Raw genomic sequence first — 23,982 nt, forward strand, 5'->3', positions numbered from 1 at the left:
TAACATAACACATTTGGTCATAATGGTCAGTTCCCAGAAAAGCTTGCGTTGCTTCGCCCGCTCTGGAATTATGGGTAGTGTAGTTGTTTGAATTCTACCTCTCGTTCCTCGCGCGTTGTGTAGCTGTGAAATCCGCACTACTAATCCCATGTGACATTTAAAAAGCATGTGCCCATTTAAACACCGGAGTTTCCTTTTCAAAACATTTGTTTGTCTCAGCAGATTGTCGGCTTTCGTCTGGTTTGGTAAGTTTATTATTCAGACTTCCTGTTTATGAGCTTTTATCTAAATGCTAAATCTCCCTGTGTACCTGTACAACCATATAGATGTACAAACTCTACGCTTTTGTTTATGACCCATATTAGGCTGATGTAAGGGCTTTTGAGTTGATTTAGTGTATTTAGTAATGGTCGCGTGAAGTAGGTGTTCTGGTTCTTTCGTTATAGTCTGAATGGATACTTTAGCATGGCTTAATTAGATGCCTACACACATTTACAGCCTTACTATGATTTCCCCTGTGTATATGTCATCACATGTCAACTGCGGATTTCCTTCAAGTTTCCTTTCGGAAGACATGAGAACAGAAATGATATTATTGACACATTGGATATAAAGGTGTGTTTTCCATAGCGACAGCAGGGCTCATATAGTGACACCTGATGTCATATGACTTCACACACAGCACAGATGAACTTCAGCTTATCTAGTCATTTCAAACAGTGAATTGCTTATGCATGCAGAAGTAAAAATATGAATATTAATGCTCTGTTCACAAAACGCGTTTGTTAAAGAATCCAAACAACAGGAAAGGTAATCTACTTACATTGTTAACTCTTTTTCTCGTAATCAGGATTAATCAGTGCTGATTAGATTTTCTTTTTCTGAATGGCTTTGCTTCTGCTTGCTGAAAATGTAGATAATGTTTATTGTAATTATAATAATGAACTTGATTTGCTCATTTTACGGAATGCATGTAATATTTATTCAGTTGATATCAGTATTATTTGACATACACACTTGTGTTTATATATGTGACCCTGGACCACAAAGTCATAAGGGTAAAATTTTCGAAATTTAGATTTATACATCATCTAAAAGCTGAATGAATAAGCCTTCCATTGATGTGTGGTTTGTTAGGACAGAACGATATTTGGATACAACTATTTGAATATCTGGAATCTGAGGGTGCAAAAAAATCTAAATATTGAGAAAATCACCTTTAAAGTTGTCCAAATGAAGTTCTTAACAATGCATATTACTAATCAAAAATTAAGTTTTGAGATATTTACAGTAGGAATTGTACAAAATATATTAATGGAACATGATCTTTACTTAATATCCTAATGATTTTTGGCATAAAAGAAAAATCAATAATTTTGACCCATACAATGTACAAATATACCCCAGCGACTTAAGACCACAAAAACAGTCATAAGAGACAATTTTCTGAAATTGAGACTTATACATTATCTGAAAGATGAATAAATATAGACAATATTTGGACTATTTGAAAATCTGAAATCTGAGGGTCGAAAAAAAAATCTAAATACTGAGAAAATTTAAAGTTGTCCAAATGAAGTTCTTAGCAGTGCATATTAATAATCAAAAATTAAGTTTTGATATATTTAACAGTAGGTAAATTTACAAAATATCTTCATGGAACATGATCTTTGATTAATATCCTAATAATTTTTGGCATAAAAAAAAAATTGGTAACTTTGATACAGTGTATTTTTGGCTATTGCTACAAATATACCCATGCTACTTAAGACTGGTTTTGTGGTCCAGGGTCATATATATATATATATATATATATATATATATATATATATATATATATACATACATATACATGCACACACACACACACATACATGTGTGTGTGTGTGTGTTAATTTATCTTCCACTATCAATAATACACACAAATGCTGATGGCAGGAGTTGTTTTTAGCTCGAGTGCAAGTGTCCAGCCGGACATTTCCTCAGTGCTCACCGGACAGGAATCTCTGTGCTGTTGTTTTGTGTTCTCCAATGTGAAGTGACGTTTTAGAGTCTGTGTGTGAAATGTCTCATCGTGTCATGTTATTTGTATGTGCAGCGTTTAAAGTATCGGTACAAATGTATATTTTACACAGAAAATTTGTCTGCAGGTTTTTATCCTCCATCCTGTTGATATTGATAAGGATATCATCCTTGGTATTTGTCTGTGTTTGTCCATCTTTACAGGTGATGTCGTTGTAAACAAAGCACAAACATCATGGATGAGGACAGTAGACCTTTACTAGGATCAGTGCGAGCTGGGGAGTATTACACGGATTCATTGGACCCCAAGCAAAGAAGGTACAGTACTGTTGTTCTGCTGTCTTTACTTTAATGTCTTACTACTAATATTTTGGGTGCAATTTCAGACATAGCCAGGAATTGTAATGGCACATAGAATAGAACATTTTAGCTATGCATTTTTTTGGGGCAAAACATAAATTGATTCAGTGTACTCAACAAATACATCTCATATAAAGAGTGCAGCATAACCAACATTTTTTTCAACCCACCTCATCACATGACCTGAGACTGTGTTTCTACATGTCTGAGCCCAGACATCAGCTCTAACTGATGGTAAAGGCATTCCCCCCTAGCATTAACTCAGAAAAGTTTGTTTTTGTTAACTTAGTCACTGGTTTCCTTCCAGGACTAATTGGCATCACTAGCCAGATTGAATGAACTCAGTCTGGTATTTCACAAATACAGTCTAAGATGTAGCACTATGTGCAGCGTGCTTTAAAACTAAAACCTTCCTAGTGCTGTTTAGAAGCATGATTTGGATCACATCACCTCCATGTGCACAATATTACAAAGCACACTAATGCAGGGGTGGACAGTCCTGTTTCTGGAGATTTAGCTTCATGTCCAGACAGCTTACCTGTATCAAGTGTTCCTGAAAATCTTGATTAGCTGGTTCAGGTGTGTTTGATTGGGATTGGAGCACCACTGCACTAAAGTATACAGTAACAGTTTTTGGTAGTTTTGTGCTAATGTGCCAAACATCTTGTGATGAACATGTCCTAGATCATCTTTCTCATTCTGAGATGTTTATGAACCACCTCGGGGTCCTGTTTGCTTTGTCTTTCAGGCCGTTCCATGTGGAGCCCAGAAACATAGTGGGGGATGAAGTTCCGGAGAGGGTGTCCGCTGAAGCAGCGGTGCTGAGCAGCAGAGTTCATTACTACGGCCGTCTGACAGCCTCTTCAGACCGACTGCTGGTGTGCCTGCTCTCTATTACATTTCACTGCAAATACCACTAAATGTTTCAAATCTGCTTCAAAATATCTACAGGTTGTTTATTAGGCCTGTTGTGATTATTTGTGATAACTACAGTCATCATGCACTTTGAATCACACATTTCCAGGAAATTAAGGGAATTTTAAGTCAGTATATTAATGGCATAAAATGCACATTTGATTTATTCCAGTATTTGAGAATGCTTAGTCTCACTTTTTAATTATTAATTTTTTTTTAATTATTATTATTTTTTTTTTTTTTAGCATTTGCACAATGGTAAATTTTTTTTTGTCCATTATATGATATAGATGTATAGAGAAATACAGTAATACTAATTGTACAGATGTTAAGGTGCGATCACATTAGCGTTATTGAGGTCGCTTTAACCCACAGACATGACAAACAGTCAAGTTTTAAGGTAGCCCAATTCCCAAAAAAGACTTGGCAACGCTGGTCTAAAAAAATTAGCAGATCAACTGTAAACGTGGCTGCACCTTTAGAAATTGAAAATATATTAAAAAGACTTTTGTCAAATGCGCACACCAACTCAATGTGCTTCCTTCGTGTAAATTTAAGGTTTTGGGGTTTAGTGGGACCACCTTAAAATGACACATCAAAATTAATGATTTAGATTTTTTAGATTTAATCATCATTTACTCACACTCATGTCTTTCAAAACTTGTAGAACTGTCTTTTTTCTGTAAAACAACAGGTTTGGAATGACATGAGAGTGAGCAAACGAAAGATTTTTTTATTATAATTATTTTTTTAATCCATAAGCTTACACTGTGACTTAATCAAGTGTACATATTTATATGCCGGTTTGTCTCAAGCCAAAATTTCATGATTGTGAGATCATCATCTTTGAGGGCGGTATGTGGGTGAAACCTCTTTATGCTGCCTTATTTCATAGATGTTTGTGAGCAGTCTGTTGTTTTGTGTCTGTGTATAATTGAATTAGCCCGTGGCTTTAATTTCCTTTTTCGTTTTGCCTAGTTTGGTTTGTGGAGGATGCATTTCTAAATACAGATTAACACAGTCTTTAACCACAAATTCTGCTTTCCACCAGAATTTCAGGACAGTGCATCATTTGTTTGGTTACAGTCTCGTCCTGTAGAATATAAAAGGCACTTTGATGTAATGCATTTGTTTATGCACCTTATCTTCATCAGGTACCGCCAGACCATGTGATTCCTTCTCTTGAGGACATCTATATCTACAGTCCACTGGGAACAGCGTTCAAAGTGCAGGGGGGCGACAGTGCTGCCAAAAACCCCAGCATTGTCACAATGTAAGACCACCCTCAAAAAGACTCCTAATGCATTGCTTTTGCACTCAGTTTTGAAACACTGTCACAGGGCAAGTTTAACTGTGAATTACAGTGCTAGAGCTATACAGTGTAAAAACAAAGCTAAAATGTCAAGGCAACAGGCGACTAATCAGAAAACTGAACAATACTTGCATTTTAAAATAAGCATGGCCTTTAAATGGAGTTATTCTGAAACGGGTCAGTTTTAGCATCTGAGGGAACCTGTCAGATAGCAAACGTTGAAAAGAGAGTATTATTATTGCAGTTCATTTTAGGAGAGTTAAGACAAGCAGAGCAGATTCACGTGGTGATATTTCCACAAATGTACAAGCAATTATTGAAACTCCTTTTGATTTAAATGATTGTGTGTGTGCAGCTTCGCCATATGGAACACCATGATGGGAACATCTATATTAAGTATGCCATGGGGAATAAAGCAGGTAAGTTTAAGTTTTTTCATGTATTTCCTTTCCTCTCTGCAAGCTGTTATGAAGATAAATATTTTTTTGTCCTGTTTCTAGGCTGGTTTCACTCTGGGCATCATCATTATTATTCTTATGGGTCTGCTGACGCTCTACTGCTGCTACAGAGTATTAAAGTCCACAAAGTCCATACGTAAGCCAAACACATGACTGCTCTCAAATAAACAGACATTTCTTCACTTTGTTTACAGCTCCAATAAACGAGGCTCAAGTTATAACAGATACAGTGACTCATTGTAGCATTTTGACACAAAACATCCAATATGAGCTTGATAAGATGTATAAACCATTCTCAGTTTAATGTGCAAAGATGGGCATTTTGCACCTTTTTTTTTTAAGGAGACCCCAATGACAGATCTGGTACTTTTTTTTTATGTGATGGACAGGATAATTCAGGGCTATAAAGTTTGTTTGATACGCAAGGGTTCAGATCCAGAGTAGAACAGTTCCTATCTAGTTCCTGCTAGATCTGTCTTCATATGTTCCCAAATTATTGCTAAAAATATTTTTCCTCCATGAAGAAAAATAATGAGATGTTGACTTCTGTAACTGTGTTCTATGATATTTCCTCTATTGGACCAGTGCAGCAGATGTTCAACATGAATCCCGTGTAATTACGCAGCTCTGTCTTTGCAGCGTATGTAGACACCTCAGACTGGGAGTTTCCTGATGTGTGTAAATATTACTTTGGGGGTTTTGGAAAATGGTCGAGTCTCGTCTTCTCACTGGTGTCACTGATTGGCGCGATGGTGGTCTACTGGGTCCTCATGTCCAACTTCCTGTTCAATACGGGAAAATTCATTTACAGTAAGTGACTGTTTTACCCGCCATGACTCATTTATTCTGCTGTTCATTAACTGATGGACTGTTGATGATTTCTGAAGATCTGTAAAACTGCTTTTGTATTTCTGATTCACAGACTATGTTCACAATGTCAGCACGTCAGAAGCGTTTGGCACAAATGGAACAGATAGAGGTGAGTAGTCACAGTGATCCATTATTAATATTAATATTAATGTTAATATTAATATTAATAACAACTCTAATTGATCTGATGTCATAAGCCTGGTCTCTTTGGATTCCTTGAGCCATTAAGAGTCCAATGATACCCAAGGATCAATGGTTTATGGATCAATGATTTATTCACAAAATGCTACGTTTTGTTTGAATGAAACTGTAATACTGGGTAGGTTTACTCAGGATACATAAACAATTTTGAGACATCTAGTGGTCATTGCCCCATATGATTTTCAGAAAATAATCCCTGGGTTTTTGATATTCCAAACCATTTTTCTGTGACACTTTTTACAAATCTGTCCATGAAGAGATCACAAATAGCGAATAATGGCATTTTGGTAATGCTTCTGTTTGTTGAAATTAAACCTAAAATAAAAATGGAGTGTCAATATACACATCGTGCAAATAGCCTGTCTTGTTGGCAGAGGCTGTTTGCACCAGCTCCGCCCACCAACGTGTGATTGGGCTAACCATCAGCTCCAGTAGCGTAGATGGTGAAGCACATGCTGTAGTCATTTTTGACGCAGCTTAAGTTCAATCTGCCTTTTGCCTAACCTCTCAAATCTCATATCACATCGGAAAGGCATTCATTTTCAATAAAAATGAAGAAAATAACAGAAAAGTTGAAAATGAAGTATCGGGTATGGTTAGGGTAGGTGTAGGGAGAGCTTTATTGTCCCAATAAGGTGGCATTTATTTGATAATTTGAATTCAAATTATAATTTAAACTCAATATGTTATTATTGCTTATTGCATAATGTTTTATAATGTACTACAGTACTGAGGTGCAGATATTTGCCGTTATTTGAAATTAGTATAAATAGCAGAAGATCCTGTTGTTTTAACATAATACAATCTATAGCTATTTACCCTTAGTGTAAATAGCATATCACTAAGTAAATATTTTCACTTTAAAATATGCCATTTTCACTAATGTAAATAGCCTCTATCGCTATTTTTGCTTAGTTTAAATAGCTGCTGCTAAACATTTGTTAAATTTAGTTAAAATATATACTTGTAGGCCTGTCATGATAACAACTTTTTGTTGTGCGATATATTGCCCCAGAAATAATTGCGATTAAGCCATTTTATGCCACTGAATATATAATCATAATATAACAGCATAATAATGCAAGAAGGCCTACACACTTCCAAATGACAACAAACCTTTCATTCTTAAAAATATTTAGGTCATGGAAATTAAGTTTCAAAATATTTTATACCTTAAAAAAACATAAATAAATGGTAAATAAACATTTTCTAACCAAAAGTGCAAAGTAATAAGTAGAAAAAAGAAACATGCAAAAAGAAATTGTATGGATTTTTTTTTTTTTTCCATTTACAGATTTTTCCCTGATTTTCTTTTCTCTGTAAATTAAGGGTGCACGCTATTGCTGAAAAACACAATCTCTACTTAGCAGTCACATGATTGTATGCACAAAGGCACAGATCCCTAAACAAGGCCATATCTGCAGATTAATGTCTTTTTTTTTTTTTTTTTTTTTTTTTGTTTGTTTTTTTTTTTGTTTAATTTGAACTAGCACCTCATGACTACACCACGTTATGCACGAGAAGCTGCAAAAGCCACAGATACAAGTGGAATGCAAAAAACATAGTGACATTAATTTTTCAGTAAATAATGGGCAATATATTGCGTTATGGACATACATTGCGTGATAAGATGATATATTGATTATTGCCTAAAAATGATTTGCCTAAAATATTAGTTTATAATACTAATCCAGTATTGGAATCAAGATTTTTTTTTTTTTTTTTTAGACATGCTCATTTAGCTACTGAAGTTGCATTTCATGTGCATTTCATGACTAGACAAAGTGTTTATTTTATTTCAGTTCAAATCAATTCAATATGATAACAAGTGTTTCTCTGGTCTCTGTCACTAGTGATATGCCCATATCCAAATGTGAATCCAGACGGAAACGGTCTCACTCTCCAATACTATGCGAGTGACAACAGCACAGAACAAATGTTTGATCGCTGGTGGAGTAAAACCAACACCATCCCATTTTACCTTATTGTTCTGCTGCTGCCGCTGCTCAATTTCCGCTCGGCTTCCTTCTTCGCCAGGTTCACCTTCCTAGGTATGGCCTTTATTTTCCCAGCTAGAGTGGTAATGTTTTGGATGAACAACACCTTGTGCTTTGATCAGCTGTGTCATCTACCATGGTCCTGCTGTATGTGAGGCTTACTTTGGTTTTCACAGGCACCTTGTCAGTTGTCTATCTAATCTTTTTGGTCACGTATAAAGCCATTCGACTGGGCTTTCACCTGGAGTTCCACTGGTTTGATTCATCAACATTTTTCGTTCCAGGTAAAGGAATCTTTTTTTAATTTTTTTTTTTAATCATGCAATGTCTTGAAATCACCATATAAATTTTAATTTTTTTATTTATTTATTTATTTTATTGATTTCTTTTCACATGACTTGAACACATGACATGTCTTAATGTAAAAGATTCAAAAACCCATTTCAAATTTCACCCCATTTGCAGCTGAATTTTTTGTAATTCATCCAGTGATTGACGGGATAAATTTAATGACCTTTAAATCATGGTTAAATGGCCAATACCAATGCAGAATCAGGTATTTTGCAGACCGAAGTTTAGTGAGTCTTTTCTCTTTCCATGATGTGTCGAGGCAGTCAAACCTCTGACATGAGTCATGTTAAAGAGAGTGCTCTGTGTAATGTGTGGTTGTCTTTCTCTGATTCATTTAGAGTTCAGATCCCTGTTTGTTCAGCTGAGTGGGGTTCTCACATTAGCATTTTTCATTCACAACTGCATCATCACACTTATGAAGAACAACAGACATCAAGAAAACAATGTGAGTGTTCTCAGCCTGTCCACATCAATGTGTTACTAACTCAAAACATATTTTCTGCCCTTGTAGGATTAATTCTATATTCCATACTTTTGTATTTGTGCAGTGGGTGCAGAAAAGTTTTTCCTGCAGAAATAAAAACGGCTAGTGCTGCAAAAAAAAGACGACATGCTTTACTTTGTAAAGGGAAAATGGAAATGAGTCATTGTGGTCAGGAGCGAGTTCTCAGGAAGATCAGAAGAATCCTGACAGTCAGCCAAACTATGTCAGTTTTTCTGTCTATGTAATGTTTTTGTGCATGCAGTTTGGCTGTAGGTCTCTATTGCCCAATGTCTGGTCACTGAGAAAGCATAAGAATTGTTTGTTGTAGCAACATGAGGATATGAAGACAGAAATATTTACTTTGTAAGCTTTATATTAGGTGAATTCTTACAAAACCTTTTAAGAACACTCTGGTGGTCGAGTTTCAAATTTAAAGAAAAAAAAATGTTTTTGAAAGAAGGATCTCATTGATATGGAAGCCCGTTTCCGCCATTGAATAAAACATTTCAAAAAAGGTTATTCCACTTATCTCACAAGTCAGAATTGTGAGTTTATATCTATATCTATAAATAAAGTCACAATTACAAGTTATAAAGTCAGAGTTCCGAGATATAAAGTCACAATCCTGTGAACATATCAGTCTTTTTTTATTTCCTCCTCAGAACTGGACTTTATAACTCGCAATTGTGAGTTTGTATCTCACAATTCTGTGGGAAAAAAAAAAAAAATCTGTCAGAATTGCAGGATACAAACTCACAATTGCAAGAAAAAAAGTCAGAATTGTGAGTTTATATCCCACAATTCTGACTTTATATCTAGCATTTCTGACTTTATAACTCGGAATTGTGCATTTATATCTGACAGTTCTGAGAAAAAGTCAGAATTGCAGGATGTAAAGTCAGAATTGTGAGTTAAAAAGTCGCAATTACCTTTTTTATTTTTTATTCAGTGTCGGAAACTGACTTTCATACATTCAGGCTGATCAAAAATACAATTAAAGGAGTCTACTTCCAGAACAACAATTTACAGATAATTTACTCACCCCCTTGTCATCCAAGATGTTCATGTCTTTCTGTCTTCAGTTGTAAAGAAATTGTTTTTTGAGGAAAACATATCAGGAATTTTCTCCGTATAATTGACTGATATGGTGCCCCAAGTTTGAACTTCCAAAATACAGTTTAAATGCAGCTTCAAACGATCCCAGCTAAGAAAGAAAAAATAATTAAATACTTTTTAATCTCAAACGCTCATCTTGTCTTGCTCTCCCTGAACTCTGTGTATTCTGACTCAAGACAGTTGGGGTATGTCAAAAAACTCAATGGTATTTTCTCCCTCAACTTCAAAAATCATTTCAAAATCATCCTACATCGCTGCAGAAGTACCGACACAGTCTTTCAAAGTGAACATGCAAAGAAGATCAAACACCCTTAAAGGTGTAATCAGATGCTAAGTTCACTTTTACATGTTGTTTGAACATTAATATGTGTTGTCAGTGTATGTACAAATCTCCCCTATAATGATAAAAATCCATGCAGTGGTTTTTAATTAATCTAAAAATAATATTCCCTTTTTCAAATCGAGCCGTTCTCAGATGCCTTTCGTTGTGGCGTTGCATCAACAGAGGACACTCCCACCATAGTTGACTGACATGAGCGTCTTGCCTCAGATCAGCTGTAACAGTCCGACCTCCATTGTTTCGATGGCGGAGCAGGGATGTAAGTTAGACAAGAATATCTCAGACTGAGCGATTGAGGTGTTGTGTTGCTGGATGTAATAATGAACATAGTGGTCGTCATTTACTGCAGTGGATTACATTTTCAGTTGAAGGGAATGTGAAGGGAATGCACCTCCCGATCTACATAAATGCATCTATGTTCACGTGAATCATTCGTGATCCAGCTTCACTTACAGCAGAAGTGAGTATAAGGGTTTTTTATGAATCTTTGCGATCGCTTTTCCTAATAACGTGGTAGTTAGCAAGTTTAGCTGCTAAATGCGGCTAAAGTAAACAGGCTTGTCACTCCACAGAGAGAAGAGAGGGGCGGGGCGAGCAGAGCTCATTAACATTTAAAGGAACAATCCCTCAGAATGAGATGATTTTTTGCAGAGCTCATTTTGACGAAGTAAAAAGGGTGTTGTTTTACACTACCACTGAGAATTTTTAACCAAAGTATATAATAGACTTTTCATTAAGACCCTAAAGAATCATATCAGCTTGTGGAAAATGGGCATCCGATGACCCCTTTAACAAAAAAGGTAAAACAGGGTAAAACAAGTTCAGGGAGAGTAAGACAAGACGAGCGTTTGACATTAAAAAGTATTTAAATTTGTATTTTTTTTTTTTTTAAATGAAAATAACCGATCGTTTCGCTAGATAAGACCCTTCTTTCTCGGCTGGGATCGTTTACAACCACATTTGTGATCGTTTGAAGCTGCATTTAAACTGAATTTTGGAAGTTCAAACTTGGAGCACCATATCAGTCCATTATATGGAGAAAAATGCTGAAATATTTTCTTCAAAAAGCATAATTTCTTTACGACTGAAGAAAGAAAGACATGAACATCTTGGATGACAAAGGGGTGAGTATGTTATCTGTAAATTGTGAAGAAGTGAACTTCTCCTTTAACATGGAAATACTGTGAAATATGAACACAATTTAAAATAGCTGTTGTTTATTATACTGTATGTGCAAGCCTCAACCATTAGTGTGGTGTGTTAGCTGTAGTACATCAGTGATTGTGAATCGATGTTGTGCTCGCAGGTGCGGGATCTGTCATTGGCGTACCTGCTGGTGGGGTTAACGTACCTCTATGTGGGTGTGCTGATCTTTGCTGCTTTCCCATCCCCGCCACTGACCAAAGAATGCATTGAACCAGTAAGACAGAGCATTCCCTGCAACTGTAACCTCATATATTTTATTCAAAATAATCTGTTTGGGGTGCATTCATTAATATTGACTCGTCCTCTATTACAGAACTTTCTGGATAACTTTCCCAGCAGTGATGTCCTGGTTTTTGTAGCGAGGACTTGCCTTCTGTTCCAGATGACCACAGTGTATCCTCTGCTTGGGTACCTAGTGCGTGTGCAGCTGATGGGGCAGATCTTTGGCAACCATTACCCAGGGTGAGTAATAATTGTGTATAATAATGAGTAATGACAGTGTAGCTGGTGATGGGCGCATTTGAAACACTGGCAGATCTTTTGTTTTCAATCAGTGCTTTGTTACCAAGTCATGTGATTTTTAGCGAACAAGTCTTAGTTACATCATATTGCTCTGAAACATTTTGAGCTGTCAGCAGTTTAATGTTAAGGGATTTTTTTTTTATCTCAATTAAAAGCTTAAACCAGTATTAAAAGTATGTTTGTAACGGATCTCAAATCAGTTTTTTTATTTGAATGGAAGTTCTAAATGTAAGTGTTACAAACAGTGTTAGTTAAAAAAAAGTTATTTAATGGTATTTACTGATTCTAGAATACACTTTGTAGTTGCACTTCCAACTGTTTGCAGAACGTGTCTTCAGACACATTTTTGCTGAGTTCTTGCTGCATTTACGTAGCTTTAACCAGTAGATGTCCTCAGCAAGTTTCAATTGCTTCAAAAGAGCAAATCAGTTTAATTAACTGTTTTGTGAAATGATTGTGTTTTGCTTCTCTGAGCTTTATATGACACATCCACTGAAACTGAATTCATCTCCTTGGCTGTAATGACTGACTGTTTGTTTTAAATGATGGTTCCTCTAAATGAAAAAGGTTAGAATGTCAACAGGCCCACTTTTGAATAGTAAAGCACATTTTTAACAGATCACTGAGATAATGTAACATTTAAAACAATTACCACACCCGTTTTTGTCCTTTAAAGAATGAAACACTAAAACACATTTTTGAGATGTGCGCTGCACATTATGGAACAAGAGAAAAATGTAATTATTAGTTTAAGACTAAGTGACCTTTTCTTTTCAAAAGGTAGTGTTTAATAGTTTTTCATAACATTATGTGGCATTTTAAATTTCAAAGCCTTGTTTATGAATCAGTCTGACACACCTTCTCTTTACATTGAGTGTGTTAATTCTTCAAACCACTTACGTTTGTCAAACAGTGTTATTAAAAGGGTTTTTTTTTTTTTTTTTTTTTTAATTACGAAGCACATTCACACATTTTCACTGTAGACTACTTCTTTGTCCATAACCCTTTCACAGATTAGGGATGGGCGATACCACTTATTTTGTTTTGTTTTTGTCTCAATATATGACAACATGAATATATAAACTTAATCTTGCTGTGGGAGCCACTTCATGTGAATTTTACCGATTCATTTGAGAAAACTAGCATCACTTCATACTGTACAGTAGTCAACATTTGAAGTGGATCAAAACCTTTCATCAAAGTTGTTCTAAAACAAAAACAATACCTGTTTTTGTCTTGGGATAACTTTGTTGAACTTTTTCAATCCACTTTAAATGTTGACTACTGTATACAAACAGAAACTAAACGGCAACCAATCAAAAAAAAAGTACAGTTTAACATGTAACAGAAATATGTCTTGTATTGCTTTTGTACAGTATAATGTAGGTCTAATGTAGGTCTGCATTAAATATGCCTTAATTGCATATTTAAAATTATTATTATTATTATTATTATTATTATTATTATTATTATTATTTTTTACACATGGTTATTATATATAAATGTGTTTACTGTAGTGGTAACTACAAAACCTATAGTTGAAAATACTTGGTTTCATAAGGGGCTGCCAGTGACAGGCTGTTGTACACATAAAATTGAACCTTTTTATACTGACCGATATTTTATTATTATTTTTTTTTTAATATTGATACTTGCATCAGTATCGATATATCAAAACTTCAGGATCAACACACCCATCCCTACCACAGATATTCACAGATAGCACATATTGTCGGCAATAACTTTACAAGTGCTTCTCTTCCAGTGAAAAGTAAATAAAATAAAAAAATAAATAAATAACTAATTTCTCAGATTGAATACTTTAGAGTTGAAAAAGTGCCTGTATAGTATGAGCACAACATTGTCTTGCACTGTATATTTACAGTGCAAGACACGAGAATGATCTCTGAGGTTTGTTTGTGTAGAATGTGTTGTCATTATTGTACCTTGTTTTTCCATTCCTAGTTTCCTTCAGGTGTTTATTCTGAACATCTTCCTTGTGGGAGCTGGAGTCGTAATGGCCAGGTTTTACCCTAACATCGGTTCCATCATCAGGTAAGAGCCGTGTAATATTTCAGGGTTGTTTCCTACTTCCTTATTAAAACGGGAACTTAGTGTCGTCATCTCTTAAACTGGGCGGAGCCTGTGTGTGAAGGATTCACATTGAATCCTCTCTCTGTCAGACTTCAGGGCAGCTTTGCGCTAAATAATGACAATATTGTCTTTTACAGCAAAATCCAAACTGTCAGTTGCGTCTCCAGAATTGATTCTGTTTCCTGTTTATCTCTGTGGTGCTTTGACACAATCTGTATTGTATGAAGCACTATTGAAATGAAGGTGACTTGATGTTGCAGACCTTGTAAACATTGGTTTCCTTTCAGGTATTCGGGGGCCATATGTGGTTTGGCTCTGGTGTTTGTGCTTCCCTCTCTGATCCACATGATCTCACTGAATCGCAGAGGTGAGTTACGCTGGCCCTCCGCTCTCTTCCACGGCTTCCTCATCCTGCTCGGGGTGGCCAATCTGTTCGGCCAGTTCTTCATGTAACACGCTGTGCCTTAAATGAACCGCTCATAGTCTGCGTTTACCTGATGAAAGAGGAACTCTGTGTGTAGGGAACGGTTCCTTAGGTGCTACGGCTGGAATTACAAAACCGACTAATCAAGTTCCAGTGGACTTCATTACAAGAAACTCTCTTAAAAGGCACCAAGCATCTTAGTTTTTACATTTGAAAAGGGTTTAATTAAAGCTATGCATTAATCATGTTGCTTTTAACACCTATTGTTAGTTTCAGTAAAGCTATTTCTGCAGGGATTCAATCATTTAATTGTTTTTTAAAGTTCTTCAGAATTGCTAATCATCATCTCACATCAGATTTGCTTCTTCACTCTGAATTTGAAACATTTAGTTAAATGCAGAGTGAAGATGGTTGTTACATGAAATGAGCAGTTTTGTTTTTAATTACTAGAACTGTACTGAACGCCACTGAATTCTGCGTAACATCACTACTAGAATGTGTTTTAAACTATTCACATGCAAAATCAAGTTCTCAGATTAGGACCTTGCTAAAGAAAGCGGATGCAGATGAAGTCGGTGTGCGACGTAAATGCGACTCGAAGGTCTTTCAGACCCAGTTTTTACTCTGACAGTGTTGTATAAATGTACTCAAATGTAATGGATACATAAAGGGAAACACAAGTCTATAGATTTGGTTACAAGCAAAAATGTTTCGGATGGGATGTATTGATATCGTAGAGTAGTGTCATTCTCCAGCTGAATCTGAGTGTACTGATGCGTTCTGTGTAAGTTCTTGTCACTTTATGAAATATGTGCACATCAATAAGGGAAGCTTTAATTTGCACACTTTTGTGAGATTCCAAAACGTATGTCAGTTTTCGGTGTTTGTAAATGTACTTTTATGTCAGCTGTGTATTTTTAAACAGTTAAAATGAAATTGTGACCTCTCTGTATTAGAAAAAATGCATTTTAAAGTATAAATTGAACCCAGCTCACAGTTAAAACCTATAAAAATCCAGTAGTTTTGTTAGCTGAGGGCGTTTTCCTTCATAATGGTTTCCACTCTTTTTAAAAAGTGCTGAATGTTTTGTTTTTTTTTTTTTTTTAAAGAAAATGTTAGTCAACAAGAGATCACAGCTGAACATTTTTATTATAAAATGTCAGATGAATAAAGCTACATGGTTCCAGAACTGTTTTTAAACGTATGTTGTGATTAAAATAAAAATAAACTTTGAGTTTTTGCTTCATCTTTGAGTTTGATCTGTTCTGTTACACAACGGAACAGTCACATGTTTTTGGATGGAAAGTTGTGGTTAAATGTTGGCTTCATACTTTCAGATAAGTTTAATACTTTTATGAAATGGGACGATGCCTTTAAACAGAATTATGATCATGTCTTCACAGATATGTTGATTGGCAGTTTTTGTTAACTTTACTGTATTTCCAGTGTGGATGATTGTGTGAAGACACAGGTTCTCCTCCACTCTTCTGCTGGTTTGGTTCAGCTGAAGAGCTCTGTATAATCCGCTGAGGCCGCTTTCTGTCCACATGCACATCGCAGATACTCCTCTACTTCAGATGAGCTCAACGGCTCCACCTAGTGCCAGAAAATACAGGGTTAAACTGTGATTTCAGACTCATTGACAGACTCATGGGTTGTCATTACCACACATATGAACACACTTATAGTCAAACTCAAAACCAACTGAATGTGTGATGACTGGTTTAATTGCACTAATCCACATGCGAGTTATGTAATATTATTACTTTTTCCAAGTAACTAGTAAAGTAACGCATTACTTTTTAATTGACAAGAAAATATCTGAATTACTTGTTTCAGATAAGTAACACCAGTTACTTTTCCCCCCATTTATTGATTAAAAGCTCTCCTGTCCCCAGAGAAACTCAGTGTTCCTCAAAATGAATAAAAACCGTGAAATTCAACTCAGAATATGACGCAAACCTGAAATAATTAAAAACTATAATACAAATATCCTTTATGCATTTAATCCCAACCAGTGTCTTTGCTGCTGACCTTCAGTGATCCAATTCAACCATACTAATAAGCAAAAATTACTCAAGATAATCTAACGTTTGTTTTCATTGCTAAAAAGTTGACATTTTTCTTCTGCGGTCTACTGTACAGACGTGAATTTGACTTTTCTCAAAGTCTGAGGCTTTTGATGTGAAAAGGCTTTTACATTTGCCAAAAATAGAACTTTTTATATTAAAAACAAACAAACAAGTCCTGCCCAGATTTAAAAAGTAACGCAAAAGTAATGTAACGCATTACTTTCCATAAAAAGTAACTAAGTAACGTAATTAGTTACTGTTTTAGGAAGTAACACAATATTGTAATGCATTACTTTTAAAAGTAACTTAAGTAATTCAAGTAACTGAATAAACACAATAATAAGCATTTAAAAAAAAAAGAGAAAAACTGGGTACAATGAAGTACAACAAAAAAAAAAAAAAAAAAAAAAGAAAAACTGGGTACAATGCAGTACAACAGACTGTGAATAACCCCAGAACCCCCCCAAAAAAGTATTTCCAAAGCACTATTACAGTAGTACTAATGTATGTCTGCATTAACTGGACGATTAAGTGATAATATTTCAAAGTGACTGCTGTTATTTTGACTGATAATAAATATTGTAATTGCCTACATAACAAACATTTCAGTTAACATTGCTAGGGATCAGAAGTGAAAAGGAAAACAATTACATTTTAAAGCATCTGTGTGAAAACAAACCTGGGAAGAGATGGGAGGATTCTGGGAAGAAAATGAGAGATTCTTAATGCATTCCAGTGAATTATTAATGGGATAGAGTGTAAATTAAATCAGGAGAGCACAAATGTACAGGATATGTGTTGCCATTTCATACTGTTGCAGTGGGACACAAAGAAAGGTAACACTTAAAGGAGAAGTCCACTTCCAGAACAACAATGTACAGATAATGTACTCACCCCCTTGTCATCCAAGATGTTCATGTCTTTCTTTCTTCAGTTGTAAAGAAATTGTTTTTTGAGGAAAACATTTCAGGATTTTTCTCCATATAATGGACTTCATTGGTGCCCTGAGTTTGAACTTCCAAAATTCAGTTTAAATGCGGCTTCAAACGATCACAAATGCAGTTGTAAGTGATCCCAGCTGAAGAAGGAGGGTCTTATCTAGTGAAACGATTGGCTATTTTCATAAAAATAGTACAATTTATATACTTTTTAATATTAAATGCTCATCTTAACTTGCTCTTCTTCTTACAACCGTATTTGGGATCGTTTGAAGCTGCATTTAAACTGCATTTTGGAAGTTCAAACTCGGGGCACCATATCAGTCCATTATATGGAGAAAAATGCTGAAATGTTTTCCTCAAAAAAACATAATTTCTTTACGACTGAAGAAAGAAAGACATAAACATCTTGGATGACAAGGGGGTGAGTACATTATCTATAAATTGTTGTTCTGGAAGTGGACTTCTCCTTTATGTATAGGGAACAATCCTCACTAATAACTAGTTACTTATTAGCATGCCTGCCTGAATTTAACAACTACCTTACTATTAATAAGCAGCAAATTAGAAGTTTACTGAGGCAAAAGCTGTAGTTAATGGTTTGTTAATAGCGAGAACTGGACCTTAAAATAAACTGTGACTCAAAGGAATAAAACAATAAGGAGGAAAAGAATGCAGACGACTGAAAAGTCTATAAATAGTTGTGCCGTGATGTTGGTTGTGAATGTAGTAGTGTGTGTGTATGTGTTGAGACTTTCTTTTCTTTTGTGTCGTGTGTATGGAATGTGCTCAGCGTGACCCCGATCTATTGAACTGTAATGACTTCACTCTGCAGGTCGGTTCACTCTCCACCTATGACTGGCATGCATACTCATGTTTCCTGTCAATTATGGCCATGTTCACACCACATTTATGGTAGTAACAGATATCTGTGGGTCGTAGGAGCATTTCCTTTATTCCACATACATAATTTATAGATTTACTGCAAGTGCTTTACATTTATGGTGTTCTCTATATTTTGTTCTCTAAAATACATTTAATATAATCTCTAATAATTTCAATGTAACATGACATTATACTACATACAGTTGAGGTCAAGTTTACATACACCTTGCAGAATCTGCAAAATGTTAATTATTTTACTAAAATAAGAGGGATCATACAAAATGCATGTTATTTTTTTATTTAGTACTGACCTGAATAAAATCTTTAACATACAAGATGTTTACATATAGTCCACAAGAGAAAATAATAATTAAATTTATAAAAATTACCCTGTTGAAAAGTTTACATACACTTGATTCTTAATACTGTGTTGTTCCTGAATGATCCACAGCTGTGTTTTTTGTTTAGTTGTTTAGTTATTCACAAGTCCCTTGTTTGTTCTGAACAATTAAACTGCTGCTGTTCTTCAGAAAAATCCTTCAGGTCGCACAAATTCTTTGGTTTTTCAGCATTTTTGTGTGTTTGAACCCTTTCCAACAATGATTGCATGATTTTGAGATCCATCTTTTCACACTGAAGACAACTATTACAGAAGGTTCAAATGCTCACTGATGCTCCAGAAGGAAAAACAAGGAGGCCAGGGGTGAAAAAAAAAAAATTTGGAGATTAGGGTAAATGTATTTTATGTATTTTTATAGGGTAAACTTATCTTGTCTTCTGAGAAATATGCAAGTATTGCATGTATTCTGTGCAAAAGCTTTCACCCCCAGTCTCTTAATGTATCGTGTTTCCTTCTGGAGCATCAGTGAGCGTTTGAACCTTCTGTAATAGTTGCATATGCCTCAGTTGTCCCCACTGTGAAAAGATGGATGTCAAAATCATACAGTCATTTTTGGAAAGGGTTCAAACACACAAAAATGCTGTAAAACCAAAGAATTTGTGGGACCTGAAGAATTTTTGTGAAGAACAGCAGCAGTTTAACTGTTCAGGACAAACAAGGGACTCATGAACAACTATCACTAAACAAAAAACACAGCTGTGGATCATTCAGGAACAACACAGTATTAAGAATCAAGTGTATGTAAACTTTCGAACAGGGTCATTTTTGTCAATTCAGTTATTATTTTCTCTTGTGGACTATATGTAAACATCTTTTACGTGAAATGTCTTATTCAGGTCAGTATTAAATAAAAAGTAACGTGTTTTGTATGATTCCTCTTATTTTGGTAAATAATTAACATTTTGCAGATTCTGCAAGGTGTATGTAAACTTTTGACCTTCTGACTGTATGTCAGAGTTGAACACAACTGTTGTTTATGAAGTTTATGAAGACTTGAAAATGTAGAACCAACACTCAGTTCATACTACATTTTGAGTGCTGCTGTTATTAAAGCAAAAAAAAAAAAAAATTCAATGACCAGTTATGATGCTAAGATAATTTGTATCTATTTTAATAAAATATATTATTAAAATAGGAAAATGCAAAAGTGTGCATCTTACAGCTGCTCTGTGCCTATGCCAGGATCTGCTTCTAAAGACAATACTTAAAGGGGTCATCGGATGCCCATTTTCCACAAGTTGATATGATTCATTAGCATTAGGGTCTCAATGAGAAGTCTATAAAATACTTTGGTAAAAAATATTCAATGGTAGTCTGAAAAACACCCTTAATACCTTTTCAGAGCAAACCGTTTTATTGCATTTGCCTTTAAATGCTAATGAGCTCTGCTTGCTCCGCTCCGCATTTTTAGAGCCCTGCATTTCATGCGCCTAGGGCGGGGTGTGTTTTAAGCTTCTTCTTATTTTTATATTTTATACATCCACCAGTTATAGTGATTATATAGCACTGGTGGAAACAACACAAGACTTCACTTTTGCTTTCACTTTCTAGACCGGCTCCATCAGCAGCAGCAAGCACACCGTCAGTGCAGCTGGAACAGTTCTGCGTTCAAGCGCAAGCAATAGGCTAAAGCTTGCCGCAAAGCACCGGCAAAAGTTATTACCATGAATGTGTCAGGGGGAAATAGTAAGGAGATTTTTGAATTATTTATTAATAAACTAGTGTTTTCTGAGTCAGTGTCGCAAGGATGAAGTTGGCGATCCTGACACACCATCGCCTCTTTGGACGCGCAAGAGAAAATGTAAAAAAATAATTTAAAACATTTATCAGTCTTCCGCTTGGTCGTTTCTTTAACAAAAACAACTTACATTTTTTTAAATTAAAAAAATACTTCAAACGTTTCCTAAATTAACTTAATAAACAAATGAAATGAAATATAATCACTTTGCCATTACATACAAAAGCAAGGTATTTTAATAGCTGAAATAGTAGTATAAGCTGTTTTGGGAGAAAGGGGGAAAAAAAGAAAAAAGATATTTATTAAAAAGATTCACATATTAGCGGCATTAACGTAACGTAATGAACTTTTATTAACAAAATGAATAAAAATACACCATTTTATATGCCTAATATAAAATAATCATTTACACAAAGTTTAAATAGGTACAAAACTGAAAATCAGTAAACACTGTGTAACCAAATAAATAAGAAACGTAGAACATTTATTAGCAATACGAATAAGAAAGCTTGGAAGCACGGCATACAGCTTGATGTAATATATATTTAAAAAAAAATATACAGTTTAAATAAATAAAAATCACAAACACTGTGGAACTAAATAAATATGAAACTTCCACGATCATCTTAGATAAATGGCAGAAGTCAACAGGCTTTTCAAAATCCAAAATATTTTTAAAACAGGCACTTTTGCATTTCGTTTTGAAACTCTTCCGCCATAGTCTTGTCTTTCTCACCTCTCTCTTCTTGTCAGTCAGTTCGACTCACTCTCTTCACGTAATAAAGCAAATCTTATCTGTGATGCGACTGTCATTCACGACACTGCATTGAGCAGCCACGTTCAGTTTTAATAGAACTGTCTGCTCTCTAACTGAACTAAATTATTTTTAATACTATAAAAAAATCAAAACTACAAATTCTTCTTCGGGTGACTGACAGATGAAGCAGCACATACCACCATCTACCACGTATTGTTTAATGAATACTGAGCGACCTAAGCCATGTAGCACAGAAATCTCGCTTTTGCTTCACTTTAAAAATGAAACACATAAGGAAACAATCCCTGATGAAAATGAATGCCATGATCATATGAATTTAAGACTTCTCTGATTTCAAGGCCTTAATTCACAGAAAAGCCATTTAAGACTTTTTAAGACCCATGGAAACCCTGCATTCAGCTCAGTCAGGGCGGGTCTAAGGTAAGACGGCCTTGTCAATCAACTATCATGGGAGAGGCCTTGGTCGGTGTAACATCACACACCCAAGAAGCTGAGAATGGCTTGATTTGAAAAAGGGGATATTACTTATAAAGATTTAAAAAATACCACTGGGTGGATTTTTATCATTATAGGGTGGATGTGTATGTCACACATTTATATTCAAACATGTAAAAATGAGTTTTGCATCCGATGACTCCTTTAAGGGTGTTTTTTTTTGGGATGTGTGCACCTGAAGAAATAAAATCTAGAAATGGATTTGGATTCACCTGGCCCAATTTAACCCATTTACTCAGGGACACTGAGTGACGTATAACATGTTTACCTCATGATATTCCACGAGTTCACTGAGCGAGCTGAATCTGATCTGGTCTCCCAGCAGCATGTAGCAGTTCTCTGAAGCATCGATCAGCAGGTGCTTGATTCCCTCACTGGATCGGTAGGAAAGCACATATCCGAAGATCCTCTCGCTAACACGCACCAGGAAGTACCCGGGCTCACCCTCCTTCAGTAGCTCCTCTGCCTGTTCACGAGATATTATACCTGCAGGTAACATGAGATTATGTGTCTAACAGGAAATCCAGCAGCAGTCTGACACTCTGTTCATGCTGTATGAATGCAGATGGCAGCAGTGTAACCTCTAGAAGTTGACATCTACATTTAGAAGTTAAGTAAATGAATACAGTCTGCGTTTTTCTCACCGTGAAACCAGGGTGCGATCCGGGTCTGGTCGCGCTGGAATCCAGCTCTGAGCGGCAACTGTTCCTCCTTGAACCAGCGAATAATATGGTCTCGACTAGACGTTGACAGCGAGCGCCGCATACCACCCTTCCTGTCAATGAGAACACAAGAGACATTTGATCTTTATTCAAACCACAGAAGTGAAGCTATGTGAAATGATATGTAACATTGTTTGTTAAACATTATTTAATGAGAACTTAAATCTTGAAAACTGGCATTTGCACATTGTGCTGAGGGGAAATCCTTGTGAGAACACGTAACCACACAAACAGTCTGCAGTACAACATTCCTGAAATAAATAAGACGCCTGAATGAAAAGATGTGACATACAGCTTGATCAATGGATCACTATTTATAGCACCATAAAGAGAGACAGACAACAACTCCCAAATTAAGTTTCCCCAAGTAAAGGTCCCTGCATATCTTTCTGATTACTGATTCATACATTATTATATTATACAGATTATTATATTAATATAACATAAAGGTGTGGGTGGAAAAAAATATAGCTCAAAGTATAGTATTTTACATCACAATACTGATAGCAATATTCTCACATCATGATCAATCTGAGTTACGTGCATATTTTTGGGACCAGCGTTCAGAGCAAACCTGAATAATGAACATATCGCTGTCGAACATATAATTTACCAGAGTTTCAAATAAATACTCTGCTGTTAAGATACTTTATTTTATATTGTTTTTAACTTTTTTAATTTATTTTATTTTATATTATTTTGAATTTCTGAAAAGTATTTAATACATTTTTTATCATTATTGTTATTTTTATTTTATAGTTTGATTGGAAGTAATGCTTTTATTCGGAAACGACATTAAATTAATCAAAAGTGACAGTAAAAACATTTATAATGTTACAAAAGATTAATAAATGCTTTCTATTCATCTGAGAATCCTGAAAAATAAAATGTATTTCAAGATATTACTATTTTTTGATCAAATAATTGCAGCCTTGATTACTTAAAAACATTCAAAAACATTTACCAGCCCCACACTTTTAAATATGGTGTCTATACTAAAATAAAGAATTGCTACGTCATTGCATCATGACCCAGATATTGATATGTCATACTGACATCTCTGTTCATTCCCACCCCTGTTCAGATATCCTCAATATTGTCTGGTTTAATAGACTGTTTACATGCACATGGCAAAATTCAGTTGTTGTTGTTTTTAAAAATCTGAATACGATGTTTAACAATCTAAATGATATGTAATTTAGACACCTTATTGACTATATCCACCTTTCAATTATATTTGGATGTCCAAACGAAACAGAAAGCATTTTGGAGTGTGGAGAAA

The 23,982-nt window shown here is 35.2% G+C and overlaps 2 protein-coding genes across 2 annotated transcripts in view; one reads left to right on the forward strand and one right to left on the reverse strand.

Moving 5' to 3' along the window:
- Positions 1 to 15,906, forward strand: slc38a9 (solute carrier family 38 member 9). Its single transcript, XM_051120787.1, has 15 exons — positions 1 to 245; positions 2,227 to 2,340; positions 3,131 to 3,260; positions 4,452 to 4,570; positions 4,965 to 5,028; positions 5,110 to 5,203; positions 5,707 to 5,877; positions 5,990 to 6,046; positions 7,992 to 8,189; positions 8,312 to 8,419; positions 8,825 to 8,931; positions 11,733 to 11,846; positions 11,946 to 12,094; positions 14,120 to 14,209; positions 14,536 to 15,906. Exons 2-15 carry the CDS (start codon positions 2,258 to 2,260, stop codon positions 14,699 to 14,701), a joined length of 1,650 nt encoding a protein of 549 aa, XP_050976744.1. The 5' UTR covers positions 1 to 245; positions 2,227 to 2,257; the 3' UTR covers positions 14,702 to 15,906.
- The window catches only part of sh2d4a (SH2 domain containing 4A), a 15,441-nt gene continuing 7,215 nt past the window's right edge, over positions 15,757 to 23,982 (reverse strand). The window contains exons 7-9 of the mRNA XM_051120788.1: positions 22,623 to 22,753; positions 22,247 to 22,464; positions 15,757 to 16,268 (exon numbers count right to left, since the gene is read on the reverse strand). Coding sequence (XP_050976745.1) covers positions 16,173 to 16,268; positions 22,247 to 22,464; positions 22,623 to 22,753 — 445 coding nt within the window. The 3' untranslated portion in view covers positions 15,757 to 16,172. The remainder of the gene's footprint in view (positions 16,269 to 22,246; positions 22,465 to 22,622; positions 22,754 to 23,982) is intronic.

Source organism: Labeo rohita, chromosome 10 (genome assembly GCF_022985175.1).
Source record: "Labeo rohita strain BAU-BD-2019 chromosome 10, IGBB_LRoh.1.0, whole genome shotgun sequence".
Taxonomy (NCBI): domain Eukaryota; kingdom Metazoa; phylum Chordata; class Actinopteri; order Cypriniformes; family Cyprinidae; genus Labeo; species Labeo rohita.

Coding starts and splice junctions, on each gene's coding strand:
- slc38a9 (XM_051120787.1), top strand. CDS start 2,258: ATGGATGAGGACAGTAGACCTTTACTAGGATCAGTGCGAGCTGGGGAG. Junction 2,341..3,130: donor TTGGACCCCAAGCAAAGAAG/GTACAGTACTGT, acceptor TTTGTCTTTCAG/GCCGTTCCATGTGGAGCCCA. Junction 14,210..14,535: donor AACATCGGTTCCATCATCAG/GTAAGAGCCGTG, acceptor GTTTCCTTTCAG/GTATTCGGGGGCCATATGTG.